This window comes from Eurosta solidaginis, chromosome 4, assembly GCF_040869045.1.
Source record: "Eurosta solidaginis isolate ZX-2024a chromosome 4, ASM4086904v1, whole genome shotgun sequence".
In the NCBI taxonomy this organism is placed as follows: domain Eukaryota; kingdom Metazoa; phylum Arthropoda; class Insecta; order Diptera; family Tephritidae; genus Eurosta; species Eurosta solidaginis.
Window position 1 is genome coordinate 277578037 of NC_090322.1, and position 21060 is coordinate 277599096.

Genomic DNA, 21060 nt, shown 5'->3' on the forward strand with positions numbered 1-21060 from the left:
TCCGAAAACCTTCCTCACCGGAAATGGGAACCAGTTCGGCGGAAAAGCGTTAGCACCGTTCCTGAGCGACCACCGCATATGTGATTAGGAGATTCCACAAATGGCACTTGCAATAAACATGGTCAGAAAAGAGGGTACAAAAGCATCTGCAGCAGGCATAAACTTCGGCGAAATAAAACGACGTCAGAGCGGGTGCACACGGAGGGAGCAGTACCAGTGGCCAGCCAACCGAACAAAAACGCGAAGGGGACCTATTATTTTCGGGCCACATTTTTCCGAATACCTGATAGCCATGATGAAATCACAACCCGAGGAAGATGGAAACGAAGAAGAAGAATATTATATATTATAATGAATTGTATGAAATATCCTCTGTTAGTTTTAAGAACAATGAAATGTAATTATTCTTACGTTATACAAATGAATTAAAAACATAAACTCTGTTAGATATAAGTGGAATGACTCTGTATATTTTTGAGAAAAAAAAAGAAAAAAAAAATTAATAAAGTGCTTCGCCCACATACACACCCGCATAAGACCTAGGCCATGCCTGGGGATCCATCTGTCCCCACCGCAGCTTTCCGTCAACCGAAGTGGGAGGGGGACTATAACGTAGCGGCGTTACAATAACGTAACCCCCTGTATTTCCTTCTTCACTTAAACCTGAACCTCCCTGTACTTATTTTTCATAGCATAACCAACAACCACTTGTACTTATTCTTATATAGCATAGTCAACAACCACTGATATCAAACCAATGAAAATCACAATAATGGTGTGTTGACTTCTCAACCAGTTTGCGGCACCACCCATATAAACATCAAATTTGCATTTTTGCAATTCAGTCCTCACAGGTGAGCCAGCGGGAGTGGTTGTCTTTTTAAAGACAAAATGACCACTTCGGCTAGCTAGCTGAGTGGAAGGGGCGCGGCACCAGGGCTGGACGACGTAAGTGGTGTCTTCGGACTACTTTTCCCTCCGTCGCCCACCTTGGTGCTTGAGCGGCCCGCTGCCTCAATGACCAAATACCCCCTTCCCCCTTCAGCTCGGCTGCGTGGCAGGGGCGCCGTCGTGGCGCGGGTCACCCTCCACCAGGGCTGGACGATGCGAGTGGTGTCTTCGGACTACTTTTCCCTCCGTCGCCCACCTTGGTGCTTGAGCGGCCCGCCGCCTCAATGACCCAAAGCACCCCTCCCCCTCAGCTCTGGTTTAATAGGCTGGCCGGAGCGGTGGGACCACTCCCACTAGTTAGCTAGGGAGAAGAGGGTGCGGCCGTGGCGCGAGTCACCCCTTGCTGCACCAGGACGACGAGAGTGGTGTCTTCGGGCTACTTTTCCCTCCGTCGCCCTGGTCTGGTAAGAAATGAACCGCTGCCCGAACGACCGCACGACCCCTCTCCATAGCTCTTGTTTCAGCCGTGAGCCGATGCGTGCGCACAGGGGCTACGGCTGTGCCGTTAAGGTGCACTTCCCCTCCGCCCACGGGTCGACCCACGGTGCCCCGGCTGGTACAACTCCGCCCCCCTTACGCACCTTCTACTAGTGTGCAAGTAGGGTGGCGGGGGTGTCCAGCGGTGAAACCAGCACTAACGAGTCCTCACAGTCTCTTCCCCAGGTGACCGACCCCGCGGACTACCGATCCTGCCGAAGGCTACCGATCAATCCCATCCCGCCGATACCGTCAACCGACCCGCCCGGAACGAGCCGCCGCTGTCCGAGTAAACGCCATCGCCAGCCTACTTCCCCTCTCTCCCCGGCCCTTATACGCGCTCCGTAGCCCACCGCCGCTGCCGTCGCATCGTCACCCCTCTAGTGCCGCCGCTGCTTCCATCCCGCCGGTGCTACGCGGACCGTTGGCCGTCCGCCATACTACTGCCGTGCCCATCCCGCCTTGCTGGTGTCGCCGCTGCCCCACTAACCGTTGGCCGTTCGCCATCCTAGCGCCATTAAGCCGCTGCATCCGTCACGCCGCTGCTACGACGACCGTTGGCCGTCTCCCATCCTACCGCCGTTAACCCGCTGCATCCGTCCCGCCGCTGCTACGACGACCATTGGTCGTTCGCCGTCCTACCGCCGTTAAGCCGCTGCATCCGTCCCGCCGCTGCTACGACGACCGTTGGTTGTTCGCCGTCCTACCGCCGTTAAGCTGATGCATCCGTCACGCCGCTGCTACGACGACCGTTGGCCGTCTGCCACCCTACCGCCGTTAAGCCGCGGCATCCGTCCCGCCGCTGCTACACTAGCCACTGGCCGCTTGCCATCCTACCGCTGGTAAGCTGCTGCTTCTATCCCGCCGCTGCTTCCGTACCGCCGTACGAGTCCGTCCGTTACCCGACCGTTCAACCGCCCTACCGAACCTCCTCTACTCCAACGACCGTTAGCCGCCGCTCCGCCCCCTCGCCATCTTGCGACGGAAAGCTGCTTTCCGCCTAATATCTCCAGCCGTGTGTGCGTGTGTTCGTAACACATAAATATCGTGTATTTATTCAGTAGGGGTTTGTGGGACCTTTACTCGACTCTGGATTGACTGAGCGTTACCCCAGCCTTAGACAAAAAAAAAATTTTCGTAATTGAATTACCTACAACATAGGAGGGCTAACTTTTTTTCGTCAATAGAATTTTTCGGATTTTAAAGTGGAAAGTCTGAAATTTTGTAAAAAATTCCGTTTTTTTCCCAACATTTTTTGAACGTTTTTTGGCATAGTGGCCAAACTGCTGAAGATACTTAAGGGAGGCGAAGGCAAGAAATTTTTATGGGAATTAGTGTAATGCATAGTTCAACAGTTTAAAACGAAAAAATGAAAAATACAAATTTTTGCTGTACCTATATGAAGTAGTGTTCTGCAAAAATGGGAATTTTCATATTTTCGCCGAAATCTCGGAAACTAGATCTGTCACAAGAAAATGGAAGTCATATTCGGAATCAGGAGAAAATTTCACTTTAGGAAAGGCCTAGTTTATTCTTGAAGACTAAAGTTTATCAAAATTTGTTGAGTGGTGTTATTTGAATACATTACGACTAACTTTGCCATAGTGGTTAAATTGAAAGCTGTGAATTTTTATTTTTTTTGTGGGAGTTTTACTTCTTCAAGGTTCCAAAAACAGGAAATTCATCCTGCTCCTTTATATCATTGCAAATCTGCAGGTTGCTAAGCATCAGTATGACTTTAGGAAATTACAAAGCACCGCCTCATCTCTAAAAGGCATTAATACTGAAATAAATACGGATAGAACCAAGAATCCAACCATAGAACAGCACTCCTGCCGCTAGACCTGCCAAAAGCGTTTGAAACGGTCAATCCCGATAATATAACTGCAAGACTTGGAAGGGTCTACCCTTCCACCTAGTCTCCAAAAAAGCTAGCCGGGCGACATCACAATAGGTCCAGTTTAGGAATGCAACATCCTAGCCAAGAAAAATGTAGCAAGGGGTAAAACATGGTGGTGTCCTATCCCCACTTTTGTTTAATCTTTATATCTCGAAGCTTCCTTCCCCACCAGAAGGAGTTACTTTTGTTTCTTGCGCCGATGACGGCATTGTAATGGCAACAGGTTATGTCCGTTTCATAGATGGGCAATGCTCTAAAGTTGAGAACTATCTCCTCAGTACTTCCAGTGTTTTGGTCTCCCGTTCTTGAAGCGATCACCGACAAACACTCCTATTTGTGAAGTGGACGTGTCAATATTGGGAATTCATATCGAAGGCACTGTGGTACCAACTGTCCGCCAACCAAAATGAATGGGTGTGACGATCGATAATGACCTGCATTTTGGCGAGCATGCAGCCGCAATTGCACCTATAGTTGTTGTTGTTGTTGTTGTAGCAGTGCTGCGCCCCACCTAACAGCCGCGACCGATCACAAATTGTCATCAGTATCCTCTAACGGGAGTCCAAGGAAACTTGCTGTTTCAACAGGGGTGTACCATAAGGAAAGGGGTGTTAGAGGCGTTGGTTACACATTACAATTAAAGAGATGGTTGGTGTCATGTGGGGACACGTTGCAAGCGGGGCATACATTTTGTATGTCGGGGTTGATTCTGGATAGGTAAGAGTTTAACCTGTTACAGTATCCAGAACAAAGTTGAGCAAGAGTGCCACACGTTTCCCTGGGGAGTATGCGTTCCTCTTCCGCGAGTTTTGGATACTTTTCTTTGAGTACTAGATTCACCGGGCAATTCCCGGCATAAAGGTCCGACGCCTGTTTGTGGAGTTCACCAAGGACTTGCTGTTGTTTTTTCGCTTCATACGGCTGGGTTCTCAGGTGCCGTATTTCCTCAAAGTGCTTACGGAGATGACTCCTTAAGCCCCTAGACGGTGCTGGTTCATAAATCAGATGTCTGTTGGGATGCTCAGGTTTCTGGGTATTCAACAGGAACTGTTTGGTCAGCATCTCATTTCTCTCCATGATGGGGAGTATTCTCGCCTCGTTATGCAGATGGTGTTCTGGGGACATAAGAAGACAGCCCGTAGCAATTCTGAGAGCAGTATTTTGGCAGGCCTGTAGCTTCTTCCAGTGGGTAATTTTTAGGCTTGGCGACCATATGGGTGACGCGTAGCACGTAATCGGCTGGCTAATTGCTTTGTATGTAGTCATGGGCGTTTCTTTATCTTTTACCCAGGAACTGCCAGCGAGGGATTTGAGGATTTTGTTACGGCTCTGAATTCTCGGAACAATTGCGGCTGCGTGCTCACCAAAATGTAGATCCTGATCAAACGGCACACCAACGATTTTGGGGTGTAGGAGAGTCGGTAGCGTAGTGCCATCGACGTGGATGTGATGATGCACCTATAGTTCATATCCATAACCAAATCTATAATATAGTAACAAACGCTCATAGCTACTATTGCCGAGCCTTAAAAAACACACTGGAGGGAACTGTCAAAAAACCGCGCTCAGAACTGCCACGGGATGTCTTCTTATGTCGCCGGAACATTATCTACACAGTAGAGATATACGCCGCCGCCGATTTTTGTCGTTTTTCACACGCCGCCGCCGAATGTTAAATTTATAGGCGCGGCGGCGGCGGCGGCGTCCGGCGCGTTACTATATTTTCTACTCGTTTAAGACTGTTTAGGCCATTTATTGCTCATGTCGAAAATTGGTCGGATATGGTCGAAAGTGGTATCAACGGATGCGCATCACTGCCAGTTATAAGAAACTAATTGCGAAATTTAACTCTTTATAACTATTCAAAAGTTATTTAAAATAACAGGCGCTTTCGATGTCAGCTTATCACGGACTTTCCATCATCCAATTCAGCAAGTTATTAAAACAAAATACTAAAAGAAAAGTTATATAATAAATTCATATGCTCACTTTACATTTTTGAAAAAATTAATAATAAACAATTAATTGAAATAAAATGACCCAAGGCGAACATGTTTTTAAACTGTCCTCAAGAATAAGCGAAATCCGTGATGCAAAATCCTTTAGTAGGTTCTAGGGGCATAAACACTCCTTTGAAATTATTCTTACCTCATACTTAAGTTGAGGATATATGTACATATGAGAAGGGTTTGAAAAATCGCTTCGGCTTACATTCAAACATCTGTTGTTTATTTGCGAAACTATAAAATAGCGTCTGAAATGTTAATTTTGATTTTCACACTTCATCCTTCAGGACCAAAGCCTTCCGGTTTGGCATTTCCTAAATTTGGCGGCCCTATCCAAAACTAGTCCCTTGGAGTGATTCACATTTATTATAGCTTATCAACCAAGTTTAAATATCACCTACACGTTACGGCTCCTTTTACAAATGTGAATACCTATTTACATATATTTACCAGGTGAGGCTTTGTCCTTCGCAAAAACACTCAAAGTGGTGAAGCAAAAGCTTTCCTAAGACAGTCGAACTACCCTAACGTTGTGGACAGTCGAACTAGTCTGAAAACTGAAGCTACACGGTCATCCATAATGAGCTCTTATATCATAAGGCCGGAAAACAGCAGTTAACATCTTTCAACTTAAAATGGGTCGACTTTCATTCTAAAATATCGTTTTGGTTTAAGGAAGACTATTGAAATCAATGTTGTGAACACAAACGTCTGCAAACTTTGGTCTACATTTAAAAATTTTTATCCAGGCTCCCTGTAAAATTTTAATTATGGAGATGCGCCGAGGATTATACGATTTTCACTCATTACGCAATGACTTATGATTTCGAAGGCGGCATCCTTGGCCGAATAGGCGCTCCCTAACGTTTCAAGGTGTTTCTCTGGTGTAGCTCGGCAGCATAGCGCAACAAAAACATCCGCCAGAAAGTCTTCGGAGCTACACCTAGAGCTTCTAAAAAAGTGACGTCGACGAAGGTATGAGTTCGAAGTCGCAGTCCTATAGCTTCTGTGCTGGCACATGGTGTGAGGGTCAGGAGGTGTGGTAGCGACTGATGGTCAGGATGGCTACTGTTCGCACTTCGGGAATTGTAGCTCTTAACAACAGCCGATAAAACTGGAGGCTACCTGTGCCACGAGAGTCGTGAGTATTAAAAGCCCATTAATAGCAACCGTAAGTCACCTTTGTGAGTCACCGCGAAGGAGCCACAAGTGATTTAGAGAAATTGTTTTCGCGACGATTAATAAGAGTTAACACTAGGTGAAACTACGCTTTGCACGAGATATACAGACAAAAGTGTGCATATTTTATGTATATCTATTTCTTTTCTGCAGACGCAGCAGTACCAATTAGGTTAGGTTCGAAGCCTCTCTGGAGTAAGTGAACGAGGGACAATCCCTCCGCAAGGAGCTGCGCCTGAACATTTTTGAACGGTCTGCGAGATCTTGAGGCAAAATACACGGATCTTTCGAAATGGCCAACAGGTTGATTTCCTTAAAACATACAAACAAAATCCTTCCTAAATATTATTTTTTTAAATGGAAAAATCAAGCTGTTTAAAGTAAGAACACCGGCGTACGCCGCCGCCGCCGATAAAGTAATCGGCGTAAACCTCTACTACACAGAGGTGGAAATAAAAAAATAAATAAATGTAAGGCGCGATAACCTCCGAAGAGATATAAGGCCGAGCTTCTCTTCCAATTTGCGTCGTGCTCCTCTTGATTTTCCCTACAAATTGGCCGGACGGGACCTACATGTTTTATGCCGACTCCGAGCGGTATCTGCAAGGCAGATGAGTTTTCACTGAGAGCTTTTCATGGCAGAAATACACCCGGAGCGCTTGCCAAACACTACCGAGGGGCGACCCCGTTTAGAAAAATTTTCTTCTAATTAAAAAACCTTATTTCTAAAAATTTGATGTTGCTTTGCCCGGGGTGCGAACCCAGGGCATACGGTGGTAGGCGGAGCACGCTACCATCACACCACGGTGGCCGCCTCCCCGTGGAAATACTCCCCATAAAAAAGAGAAACTAGTTTACTGAACAAACAGTTTCTGTTAAATACTCAGAAACGTGGATATCCCAACAGACATCTAATTGAAAAGGCATGCCTCACAGGACCAGGGGGAGTTATCCCCGTAAGCACTATGAAGAAATCCAAGCCACGAGAATGCAGTCGTTTGAACCAATAGAGCATAAAAAGGCCCTCAAAGTAATCAACAGAGTCGGAAAAGTCATATGCCGATAAATACGCGGCGAACCCAGTTCTCAATGTCAAATTCCCGGAACCCCCCATTGAGGAAAGTAGCCTCTCAGGGAGACGAGCGTCACTTAGGCACAACTTTGATATGGATACTGTAATAGAAAGAACCACGACATATATCGCACCTGTTATGGGTGTCCAACCATCTTTTCAATTGTAATGTGAAACCAACACCTCTAACACACTTTGTTTGCTTCAACTGTGTTGAAACTGAAAGTTTCCTTGGACCCCCGTTTTTTAAATTAATTAATTTATTATGTTTGTATTCTCACACGATTGTCAGCTTACGAACCGAAGTTAATGTGCTCATATTTTCATTATGTTAGCGTGAAATGTCATCATTTCAGCTAAAGTCAAACGGTTTAGATGGCAGCCTACAACTTATACGTCAATTAAAAGATAATAATTGGATCTCATCAATATATGAATCCCTTATAGAAATAGTTTCCATACAAAAAATTCGTGGAAAGAAAGAAATTGATTGTGGATAAACAACAGAAAATTCTGAAATTGAAAACTGAACTCTGTTCTTCAGTTATGAAAAACCTTCTCCCTACTACTACGCTACGCCATACAATGAAATATTTTGGGCGTTCACTTTGACTGTTGTTTCGATTATACCTTGTAAATCCCGGGAGTGGAGTTTGGAACCGCCCTCCAGCGATGATTGAATTGTTGACAAACACTCTCGACCAAAGCTACACATTTCAATCAATTTCTTCAACCCTTCTGTAATTTCCGGTTCCCAAGGCAGCCGGTTCTATGTACCGGAGCGACTCGGGATTTTCCCCGACCAAGGGCTGTCATTTCAATGTAACCGCATTTAATTTGTTGCGTCCCTCCCACACATTTTTATCCTCCCAGCAGATCGTTGCAGCGGAACTGCGCCATACTCTCCTGCTTCGGGAAGGTATCGAACCCAACCCGGGTCCTTCTCCTGATCCCGGTCCTGAGAAATGGTTTTACTGCGTTTTCCGGAAAAGCATATTTTTAGGACGGTCATACTCTTGTCAGTGTGTCACGTGCAAGGTATGGTTGCATCGGACAGGTTGCTCTGAGCTAGGTCCCAAAACCCGACGTTCTCGTAACTTTTATAAATCTTTTGTTGCTACTTGCTGTTCACGCCCAAGGGCGTCCCGTGGTCTACGCCTCAGCTCCCCCCCTACCTTCCAGCAGCTCTGCTGCTCAGCAAGCCACAACAAGTACCCGCTGCTGCTCGCGCTCTACGGCAGCTCATACGGCCGCTCCTGCTCATAACTACAATCTCCGTAGTTGAGTCGTTAGCAATGCCGAGCACCAGCCCCCGCCGCCGTCTTCCTCTTTTCCGGCAGCAATCGTGTTGTTCAGGGAAACAGACTCTTAGTCCCTATCACCTTATGCAACGTTTGCCAGCACAGAATATATATGTTTGCGTCATCGGCCCAATGTAGCTCCTGCCTGGGATGGTGCTACTATCCTAATTGTTCTGGTCTCCGCGCGGAAACCCCCCAACGAGCTTCATTGCGCCATGTTGCCAGGCCGCAAACCCAACTACACCGGGAACCCCAATGCTTACCCAGGGACGTCCAGTCCCAGGGCCACAACAGCAATTGCGTCCTAATAATAAACGTCCTAAATAAATAAATGTTTGACAATTGCTAAGCACACGTAATATACATAAGTAAGGCCAATTCAGAAGATTATCGCATTCGCTGTAAAGTCTTAAGTTTTAAGTTGTTTCCATGGTTTCCAATATAAAGTTTGAGCAAAGTATAGAACATATGACGAAAAGAAGACCTTGTGTATTACTTAATACTTTATGCATATAAATTTACCCCCGTTTGCTTATATAAAGTGAAATTTACATATATCTTAGTCCGTTTTCAGAAATAATTAATCTGAATTTTTTTACCTATTTAATTATCAGAAATAAAAAAAATTGTTGTTATGATTGGTTGGAATATCACCCCATCTCGGCTTCCAATTCGAAAACGCTCTATATACATATGGGAATATTTTTCAAAAATATCCTATCTCAGAATTCGATTGAAGAACGCTCCGAGCGGGTTATTTAAAAAATATGTTGGCACTGAAAATTAATGAGCAGAGCAATTCGAAAATCGGTTAACACTTACGATTTTCCACGGATTGTTCGTAATAACCATGCCTCATTCGTAAAGCAATAAACATTTTGAAATGTTCGAGGGCTAGAAACCAATATTTTTGATTAGAAATGTAGTTTTCTCGCTGAAGGGCTTTTGTTGAGTAATTTAATAATTGGATATAATAAATGCACAAACTTTTGAATAGCCCGAATGTAATGTCATAAACGTTTTCGTGTTGTAATTAAAATCATACAAAATGTCAGATTTTGATTATCTTTAAAATTGTATTGTACGAGTAAGCGGTGTGTATATTAAAGCTTTTTACTCATCATTAGCACCTTAAACGATAATAAAGGAATAACAACAAATGTGAATGAATATGAAAACAAATATTTTCCGCGGAACAATTAACTTACACATATTGCCAGCTACATACATATACATATATATGCAGTGGCGGATCCACTGGGTGAGAGTTATCCCTGAAAAATTAAATAGTTCTCAAAAGTTCCTTAGCAACCATTTTTTTATTCCTTTATATTAACTAACTGAAAAATGCAGATTGTTCATTTCTGAAAACAGATTAAGCCTGTACCCCCATATGTATGTGAACATAGTAAGTTGGAGTAAACATCGGTTTAGATAACCACATAAATTTTTCTCTATAAAATATAAGGCGCGTTATACCTCCGAAGAGAATTTAGGACAAGCTTCTCTTCCAATTTGCGTTAAGCCCATTTTAATTTTTCCTACAAATTGGATGGACTGGTCCTACATATTTTACGCCGACTCCGACCGACATTTGCAAGGCAGATTAATTTTCACTGAGACACTTGCCATAGCAAAAATACACTCGATATCATTGCCGACATTCTAGTTGAGAAAACTTGTTTCTTAATTTTTGATGTTGCTATGCCCGGGATTTGAGCCAGGATTTTCGGTGTAGTAGGCGGAACTGGTGTGAAAACTGAATTTCTCACGTGTCCTGTAAAAAAAGATTTATTTAAAAAATAGTTTATTTGCGAATAAACGTACTTAATTTTTTGTTTGTTATTTCAACAAACCTCGATACAATTCTACGAACTGTAGTATTTGTTATTTTATTATATTAATAGTTTCGCTGAGGTTTCACCTGATTGACTGGTGTCCCGTACAAGCGGATGATTTTATGCGACTTTTCACGCACTTGTACAAATATTTCAAGTGCAGGTTTCTATTTTTATTTAGTCATGTACCAGATAATATAAATGCACTAAATACTTTGTCTGAAGTTATAGTTTTCCTTTTTCGTTAAGGTTTAAATATGAAAAAAATTGTTTCGATTTGTCCCGTCCCAAACGTGGAATGCTCCAGTAGCAATTATTCGCTGGGTGCTTCAAACAGGCATGCTTAACAAACGAACCGATATCATTTCGTTACGATAATTAACGTTAAGAACGTCAAATTAACGAAATGATTTCGTTCGTTTTCTGCCATATCAAAACGAAATCAAATCGTTTATGTTGATTATTAATTTCAAACTACGCTGGCAAAGCTGATTGATGGCGGAGTCATTAAAGGTGAAAGCATTAGCCTAGCTGATTGCAACTTTTCTCATGAATTTTGATAGTACGAACATTTCTCAGAGTATTTTTGACATTACCACCAACGAATTACACAAACAAACTACATGGAGTTTGTGTGTGTATGTCCGCTCGCTGTTACCACCTTACGGCTTCACCATGGCTATAGCATTGCCAGCACAATTCAAACATAAAGTATCACGTTTCTGTTAACGTTTTTAACGTTAACGAAAGCTTTTCGTTTCGGTTAAAAACGAGATACAATTTATCTTGATAATTTCTTTATCGATAATATTTCGAAGTGTTTCAACGGAAACGGTGGAAATTTTTTGATAAACGATTAGCTTAACGTTAAGGTGCATCCCTGGCTTCAAAGCTGTGTAAATGTACTTTTATGAACACAATATTTACATTTTTCATCGCCAAATACTTCGGAAAAAGCGGTAGATACTACAGATCTCTAATTTATGTGTGCTCTATATAATTTTCATTATATATAGAAAGTGGGTGTGGTAATCAGCTGATTTTGTGATTCTTGTCTAGGACAATTCTAGTCTGAAAAGGAAACATGGTTATAAATAATAGGTGTGTTTTTTTTACATCTATCTACGTTTACGCTTAAACTTTATATGGACTGCCAAGCGTTAAACTTTATCTACTCTTCTGAAATTGCTGCGCATAAAATTAGTACTCCTAAATTTCAATACGCATAATACTAAGATGCAACTGAAATATGTGTCTATGTTTCACCTCTAAAAAAATTGTATGTCCACTATATTCATCGCAACCGATTCAGCTATATGTTATACACAGACATACAACAGAGGCTTGTGTCTGCGCTTTTCGGTACAACATGTTCTGTAGCAAGTTATTTAACAACTGCCGCTATATGGGTCCCCCAAACGGTATCTAGGCGAGGATAAGCGTTTTTTAGGCGCAAACGTAAACGTATACGCGTGTAAAAAAAACACGGCTAATATTACAGCATCTTCATCCATTTTTGAAGTCGATGCAAAGATTTCCACAGGATTCGAGCAGCCTTAGTAGTAATTGCCACGCGCTTTTTTTTCAAGATAGTCAAATACAATTGTTAAGTCAACCTTACGAAGTTGATCATATCAAATGTTAGCATTGTGGCTTTATAAATGACGGAAATATCGCGTTAAGTATTAATTATCACATAGTTATGTTTAATCTTGAAATAATATTCATTTTGTACAGGAGTAGTCCCGATTAGAAGAAGTAGACGTTGAATTGCATTACAATACATTTCTTTGAATGAAAGTTATTGCAAAAAAAAAAACAAAAAACGGACAAAAACGCTGACAAATAGACCGATGAATGGATGAGCAATGCTAACATAAAGTTCTTTTTCGATTAAGAATGCCGATTTTTCCAGTTGATTTAAATGGGATATAAAACAAATCAGGCGTCACCACCGATTAAGTTGATAGTGGCTACAGAAAAAATCGGACTTTTTTTCTATAAAATTTCCTCTCTGGATCTGCCCATGTACATATGACATTTGACATCATGATTTTGACTTATCGGAAAACGTGCAACAACTTAACACAAATTATTTTAATACACCTATATTGCTATTATAGTCTAAATACACTCACAAACATCAGAGTGCCGATATATTGTCGTTTAAATGCTTTTGTTTTTGTATTCAATAATCGAATGTCCCTAAATTTAAATATTTTCTTGTCACACTTATGCTGCTACAATCACAAAAATTGTATGTAGTATTAATACGGATTGGCAAAACCCAGACCAAATTGAATAGTAATAAATTGAATTTTCATCCTATCAGTTTTGATTACTTTTGGTCAATCAACTTTCGGAATCATTTCGACTATTTCTAATAATCGCGGTATTCACATCTAGTTCGTTAGTTCGGTGGTTTTTTATTTTTTTTTACGTACGTATTTGTTTTTTTTTTTATATATAAGTACATAAGAAACCCATACTACAGGCTGGCAAAATAACACGCCAGTTGTGAATCTCGCTATTGTATTTCATTCATAGTATAAAAAAATAAAAACAAAAAATAAGTCACCACTTATGGTACGCATTTTTTTATTTATTACAAAGCAGAGTTCCCGACTTCGACTTAAGAAACTCTCTGAAGTAGCATACATTACGACGCACTATGGGATAAAATGGAAAAAGTTGTCTCAAAATAAAATTTCTCTGTAATGGTTTAGGCTAGAGTTATCCAACAAAACAAAGGTTGATAGGCCAACTCTTTGCCGATTTAAGAAGAATCGGATATTGATAAAAATTTCGAAACGAAATATTGATAAACGTTTTCAGACAACAAAACATTTTGCGTTTTTACCGTTTTTTACTTATTTAAAATAAACTAAATGCTTATTTTTCTGCAGAATCAATCCGACTATAGATTTTTATTTGCTGAACTAGAACCATAAAACAAAAAAACATTTGGGCATTTCTGCAGCAGAGATATAAAATACTAAAAAGATTTTCCCTTGGCTTTGATTTGTATTATATACGTGATATATGTATAGAAAAACATGCCACTTTATGAAGTGTCGTCCTATTAGCAAAATTAAAAGGTGTCCACCCAGAAGTGAGTAGATTTTACAGGGTGCCGGATCACTGCTTTGTCTTTCAGGCGGTAATTGTAGCCGTGAAGAAAGCAGCAGAAATTCTGAAGGAAGCGTGCTTAAGCTGCAGTCGCGTCTATATATACATATGTATGTATATTGGTAGCAAATTGGCAGAGAAGCTCGGCCTAAAATCTCTTCGGAGGTTATCGCGCCTTACATTTATTTATTTATTTATTTTGATAGTCGGCGGCGATCAATGCAATGACCTCAAACAGTACTTCATCAACGAGAAAGTCGATGATTTGCCAAAGAAGGGTACAGCACTCGATGAATAGACGTACCAATCCGATTGGGAGAAATCAAACAATGACAGGAGTATATGATCTATCAAGCAGAAAAGGCGTGGACAGAAGCGCGGGGCTGCAAAATACTATGGCGTTAGACTCACAAAGTAGCTCATCTCTCTAAAAAGGCACGACTCAAGGCTCACGACGAGCATATTAACTGGACAATGCCTTCTGGCGTCACATACTCATATGTTAGGTCTCGTCGGCAACAGCAGATGTAGGCAGTGCGAGCTGTCGGAAGAAACGGTTGAACACATTCTTGGTTCGTATCCTGCGCTTGCAAGGTGAAGGTTCCAGCTACTAGGGCGGCAGAGTTGCCATATCTAGAGGCAGCAGTTGGGCTAGGTCCTAGAAAACGTCTAGTATTTCCAGAGGACGGAGTTATTCTATAACATAAATTCTGGGACACATACAGTCTATGCGAGGTCTGTATTGACCAGCCAGTACAACTTAATTTGGAAATAAAATAATTAAAAAAAATTTTTAAGTTAAACGGTTTTATTGAAAACAATACTTACATGAAATAATAATAATACGAAAGGCTACAAAATAATTAGGTAGGTCCTAGGTACTAGTCATCACACTCCTTATCAATCTAGGGCGTTGATCAGACAATTAAATAAAAGCGATGGGCGCGTGAAATTTCTAAAAATGTGAGGCGTAGCATAACCTGATTAAGGTTCAGTTGGTTTTACTAATGACTATCAATAGAAATATGACGCGTCCAACGCTTTTATTTAATTGTCTGATCAACGCCCTAGATTGATAAGGAGTGTGATGACTAGTACCTAGGACCTACCTAATTATTTTGTAGCCTTTCGTATTATTATTATTTCATGCAAGTATTGTTTTCAATAAAACCGTTTAACTTAAAAATTTGTTTTTAATTATTTTATTTTCAAGTTTTTAGTCTTTATTTAATTGCCTATTATTTCTCATTCTATTTAGATCATTTAGTGACTCATTATTACAAGGACTCTTTCCTGACAATTTGTTACAACCTAAGTCCTCAATACATAATCCTTCCAAAGACTTTACTCGACTCTGCGCCACGTATGCTTGTCCCTCCTCCAACTCCAAAAAATTTTGATGTCACTTCTACTGGACTGTATGCAATATTTGTTCCAAATATGTGCCAAATCGGGCATCATAGGTCACTTTCTATTCATGTATGTATTATGTGTTCCAAATATGGACCAAATCAAATCGGACCACAAATACGATTTTTGTGAATATCTCGATCCTTGCGCCACCTAGCGGCGATTTTTTTTTTTGATAGGTCGCTTTCTATTCTTGTATGTATTATGTGTTCCAAGCATGAACCAAATACGATTTTTGTGAATATCTCGATCCATGCGCTACCTAGAGGCGATTTTTTCACAGGTCGATTTCTATTCTTACATGTATTATGTGTTCCAAATATGAGCCAAATCGGATCACAAATGCGAATTTTGCGAATATCTCGATCCTTGCGCCACCTAGCGGCGATTTTTTTCTTATTATTGCATTGTCATCGGGTTCTGAACTATATTCCAAGTTTCAAGCTTGTAGCTTATCGGGAAGTTACTTAAATTTCAATTACAAGATTCGTTCACAACGGCCTGCCGGCCTGTCAACTCAAGCTAAATAAAACCGTTTAACCGTTTATCTATCGACTCAAATTTTACTATATATACATGTATTTTTATACAGATGCGAAAGTTCAGGAGGTAGAGAGTACTACTCTTATCTGGAGCACTTTGTCTCGACACTTGCCGAAGAAGCACATATTTTTAATACAAATGGTCATATAAATATTTACTACAAAAAAGTTTCGGATCTAGGTTCAAACTTTTAACCGTGTAAGGTCGAATGAAAGAAAACAATATGCGAACGATATTGTTGGTTGAAGAGAGAAATGAAAATTAAACTTAGAAATTCCTGCAAACACGTAGGACTTCAAGCCCGATGTTCAGAGAGCGCTTAGATTATGGAGGAAACCCACGCTCGGATGGATTAGCTGCGGGGCTGTTCAAATACTGCAGCGAGGTGTTGAGTACATTAAATTGCCTTTATTTTACTAACCTCTTTTATGTTAGTTTTAAGACGTCATACTCTCTCCCATCTTATTTCTCAACGCTAGAAACTCGCTTTTAGCCAAAACATTTTAACCAATTTTATTACCTATACACTCTTTTATTTGGTAATTAATTTCTCATATAAATACCGATGCACTTTGCAGACGTATAAATTTATAAACGCAAAATTTTCATTAAACGATTGAATGTTTATACAGCTCAAACAAATCAGTCGCATATGCACAAATTTACACAAATAGCTTCTATGACCGAATAAATATCACTATTTTAAGTCCTCTCATTTATTAAGTGAATGCCAGTCAGAAAAAGCGTCAACTGTTAAAACAGTGCTACATAAAAATCAACAGTGCTACATAGAAATCAACGCAAAAATATGTATGACTGATAAAAAAAATTCTTCCAAAGTTGAATGGTAGAAATATTAAATCGCTAAATCCTGCTATCATACCCGGGATCCAAACCAGTATTTTTCTTTTTTCTGTGGCTAAACATTAAAATATATGTAAGTACTGAAAAGGTTTTTTAGGCAAGTATATACTCGAAGGGCTTTCCAAACCACTGCCGGGTCCGACCCCTTTTATAAAATATTCTCAACGTAGCTAAGGCCTATACAACGTTAAAATTTGGTCAAAAAACTCATTAGATGCAGTTTTAAGAAACCAAATTCTTAACATGATACTAATATTTTATAATCGACCTCTTAGAGAAACAAAATAGTGGAAGCCCAAATAAAAGAGGAGCTTCTGATAGAACTGATAATATCATTAATAAAAAAATGTAAGGCGCGATAGCCTCCGAAGAGATTTTAAGCCGAGCTTCTCTTCCAATTTGTGTCGTGCTCCTTTTAATTTTTCCTACAGATTGGCGGGACAGGACTTACTTGTTTTATGCCGAATCCGAACAGCATCTGCAAGGCAGATGAGTTTTCACTGAGCGCTTGCAGAAATGCACTCGGTGTGCTTGACAAACACTGCCGAGTGGCGAACCCGCTTATAAAAGTTTTCTTCTCAATATAATCCAAACGGAACCTTTAAGTAATGTTATATATAAAAACTTATACAAATATTTGGAAGAAAACTTTTTAAAAATATTTTTTAATGATTTCTCAAATGACTTTTGTTTTTATTATTTCAATAATAATACATACATACAATATGTTTACGTATATAAACACCCAAATTCTTATTCTTAAGCGACATGAAGAAGAGGTAAAGATGGATTTGAAATTTTTCAAGTTGGCTTTTTGTAAATATTTCCGTTTTACATTTAAAGTGAAATGATTTGCTCTTAACGCTTATAAAAGATATGCTCGAAAAACTTAAAAAATTATTTAAAACTGAAAACGCTAATATATCGCACATACATGCAACAAAACAACAAAACGTTCAACCAAAACAAGTAATGAAGTCTCTATGCTTTCATAGATACATATATTAATGTTATCAGAGTTGGGTGTAGTGCATTAATGCATCGGCCTGCACTTACAGTTGAGTGCTAATGCAAAAAATATTGGCCTCACTCAGCTATAGTGGTAGTGAAGGTGAACAATTCTTCCACTAAAATTCAAAAGATGGTAGTGACAATATTTTCAGCTTCATTCAAATTTGCAATATAGTGTAACGCTAATGTAAATGTAATGCAATTAAAATTTAATGCACTACCCCCAACTATACTTCCTTCAGATGTAGGCGGTGTCATGCTAATTTTTCAAAATCTATAAATTTTTATTTTGAATCAAAAGATCAACCAAGTGTTAAGCTTCGTCACTTTATCGGTCTTGGGTAATGAAAATAACAATGGTTTCAGCGTAATTTATTTTTTTAAGTGAGTTTCTCCACTTATTGGAACGGGCTTCCAATGTCCAAAAGGTTATATAAGCACTGGGCGCTTTTCTACTTCCCTCTCTTTTTTCATCAACAATCCACAAGACGGAACATCTCCCGTAACGACACGGGATCCTACTCAGCAACAACTACAATCAACATACATAAGTATTCAACATAATTCTATTAAATCCCTCTATTTTGCGTAAATTAAAGTTTCCTTTGGAATTGCTTTAAAGAATTACATAGCAATTTAATTTTGTAAATAATTAAAAATTTGATACACTGAAAGTGAATACGTAACTTTAAATTACTTTTGTTAGACTAAGGCCAAAGTTTTGTGAATAAATTACAATCATTGAATTTCAAATATAAATCAACTCGTGATTTAACATTATTAAAAATTTATCTAACTAAAACTAACTTTATAATATTCAACAATTATAAAAATATACCTAGTTTGAATGATTTGAAGGGAATTTCTCTGGAGGGCAGCTTTATTTCGAGTGTCGACAATTTAAAGTACCTCGGAATTTGTTTTGATGCCAATTTAAACTGGCCAGAACATATAAACAAATTGAAAATGAAGTTAATATCACTAAATTTTGCTATTTATAGAAATCGGAAACTTATTCCACAAAAATACATGTGGCTTCTGTACAACACCTTGGTTATGTCACATATTAATTATTTAAATCCAATTTGGAAAACTTGTTCCGAACAACTAACAAATGAAATACAAAGAATTCAAAATAAAATAATAAAAAACATTTTAAATTTGCCGCTAAGGACAGCAAGTGAACTGCTATACCAAGACAGACTTGATGTACACAAGAACTCCATCCTTCAAACTTTAATATTATTTTATAAAATTAAAAATAACTTAATAAAGCATAATTTAGACATTCCAGAAGAATCAACCCCAGAATATACACTTAGAGTTAGAATAAATATGAAACCACGTATCTATTGAAGGGAAAGATGTGTAAAATCACTAAGACATTATGGTGTTAAACTTTTCAACAAACTTCCAGTTGAAGTTAAAAATGCAAGAAATGTGCAATGCTTTAAATTCGAGGTCAAAAGGCTACTTCTTACAAATTTTAATTTTAATATCTAGATGCGAAGTACGTTTTTAATCGTACTCATATAATATTAAATTATTAAGCTAAATTTTAGTTTCAATTAAATTTTAATTATTATTTCCTTACTGTTGTCTTTCATGGTAACCTCTCATTATAATTGATAACAAATTGAGTAAAATAGAAATAAGCTATTTTCTCTCGAAAAAACTTCGCTTTTTTTGACAAATCTTGAAATAATTTTAAACTTTGTTGTCAATAAATAAAAAAAAAACTCCTTAAAGGTATCTTAATTTTTCTTAAGTTGTCGTGCTAACGGCCGGGCGGGCGGACATGGCTCAATTAAAATGTTTTTCGATCGTAAAATATTGATATGTGTAAGTCTATATCTATTTTTATTCTTTTATGTTCGTTCGTTCATTCTAAATGTGCTTTATGAGTTTTATGTGCCTGGCATCCCACGATAAAAAAGTTTTTGGAAAACAGTTGCAGAAGTAAGCATAATTCCAAATGTTTAGAATTTTAGAAAGCAAATCGCCCTTAATTTATGCAATTAAGTCATGTTGTATTATTTAGTTATTTATTGTGTTTTTTTTTTTTTTTTTGGAAATGATGGCTCATCTTTTTGGCAATCAGAAAAATAGCGACAAGTATTTGAATTGAGCTAATAAACATTAAAAAAAGAATTGTTTTATTTCGATATTACAGAATAGTTTTTAACAAAAAAGTATTAATATGGGCTGTGATAGGAGCGTTGGTGGTAATTGGTTTATCTCTGGGTCTCTTATTTGGTTCGAAGAGTACAAAAGAAATTCGAATCGCTGGCGCCGTTGTATCTAATGGAAGGGGATGCGCCGCAGTAGGCAGGTACGTACATATGTAGTACATACTTACATATTTTATATGAATTTATTTACTGAATTTTTGGTTAAAACTATAAACCCACGATCGTTCACTATAGCCAAATGCTCAATGACGGTGGCTCTGCTGTTGATGGCGCAATTGCAACACTTCTTTGTGAGGGTGTAATATTACCCCATAGTACGGGGATTGGTGGAGGCTTTGTAGGTTTAATTTACACGAAATCATCTCGTAAAATCGAGACTGTGATAGCACGAGAAATGGCACCTGCCGCAGCTAAAAAGGACATGTTTGTCGGTCAAACAGAAATCACAGGTAAGACGATTAATTTTTTCTCTTAGTGTTATTTCCTTTAGTATATTATCTTGATATTTTCGTGAAGATCCATTTCTGTGTTTTGGGCTTTTGAAATCATCACCGCTCAAGGCTGGTGTTACATCATATCATTACTTGCAATTGATAATTTTTGCTTGGCTATGGAAAGAGAGTTTTCCATACACACATATGCACTTTAGTATAGATTTTTCAAATTCATATATACTGGACGATAATGATGATTAATAGTTCATAATAAAATCTTCTTCTAACCCCCTTGCTATCTAGTTTATTGTAATGCCCAAAGCAATATATTACTAATAAGTATTATTGCGTCGTTTATGAGGTTTATAACTGTAATCATGAGTATTGACAATGATCATGTTTTTTTTTTATAAACTGTTTAAAACCCACTAATTACACTGTGCTACACTGATTGTGAACTTTAATAGCGACCTAGTGTCCGTTGTAGGTCTTGATGAGTAGATCAAGATGCCGTGTTTCAAAATTTTCTAACACCCCGAAATTTTCAAGTTATTGTTGAAAAACTGTTTTTCTTGTACCTCGCGCATTCAAAAATTCGTTACTCCGTCATTTTTCCATCAATTTTTGATTGCTTAAGAGTTTTGGAAAGCTGAAAGATAGGGCTTTAAAAATATATATATTTGTCTACACTTTTTATAGCAAATTTTTGAGTTTTTTTAAAAGTTATCTAAAATTTTCTGGTTTTTTTTTTAA

General features: G+C 39.1%; 1 protein-coding gene across 3 annotated transcripts in view; it reads left to right on the forward strand.

The window, feature by feature from the left end:
* LOC137247499 (scoloptoxin SSD14-like) overlaps window positions 1–21060 on the forward strand; it is an 84236-nt gene that overhangs the window by 19236 nt on the left and 43940 nt on the right. For 2 of the 3 annotated variants that reach the window (XM_067778453.1, XM_067778451.1), the window contains exons 2-3: window positions 19831–20013; window positions 20108–20322. In XM_067778453.1, the coding sequence (XP_067634554.1) occupies window positions 19831–20013; window positions 20108–20322 (398 nt within the window). The remainder of the gene's footprint in view (window positions 1–19830; window positions 20014–20107; window positions 20323–21060) is intronic. The other variant, XM_067778452.1, reaches the window with a different exon arrangement.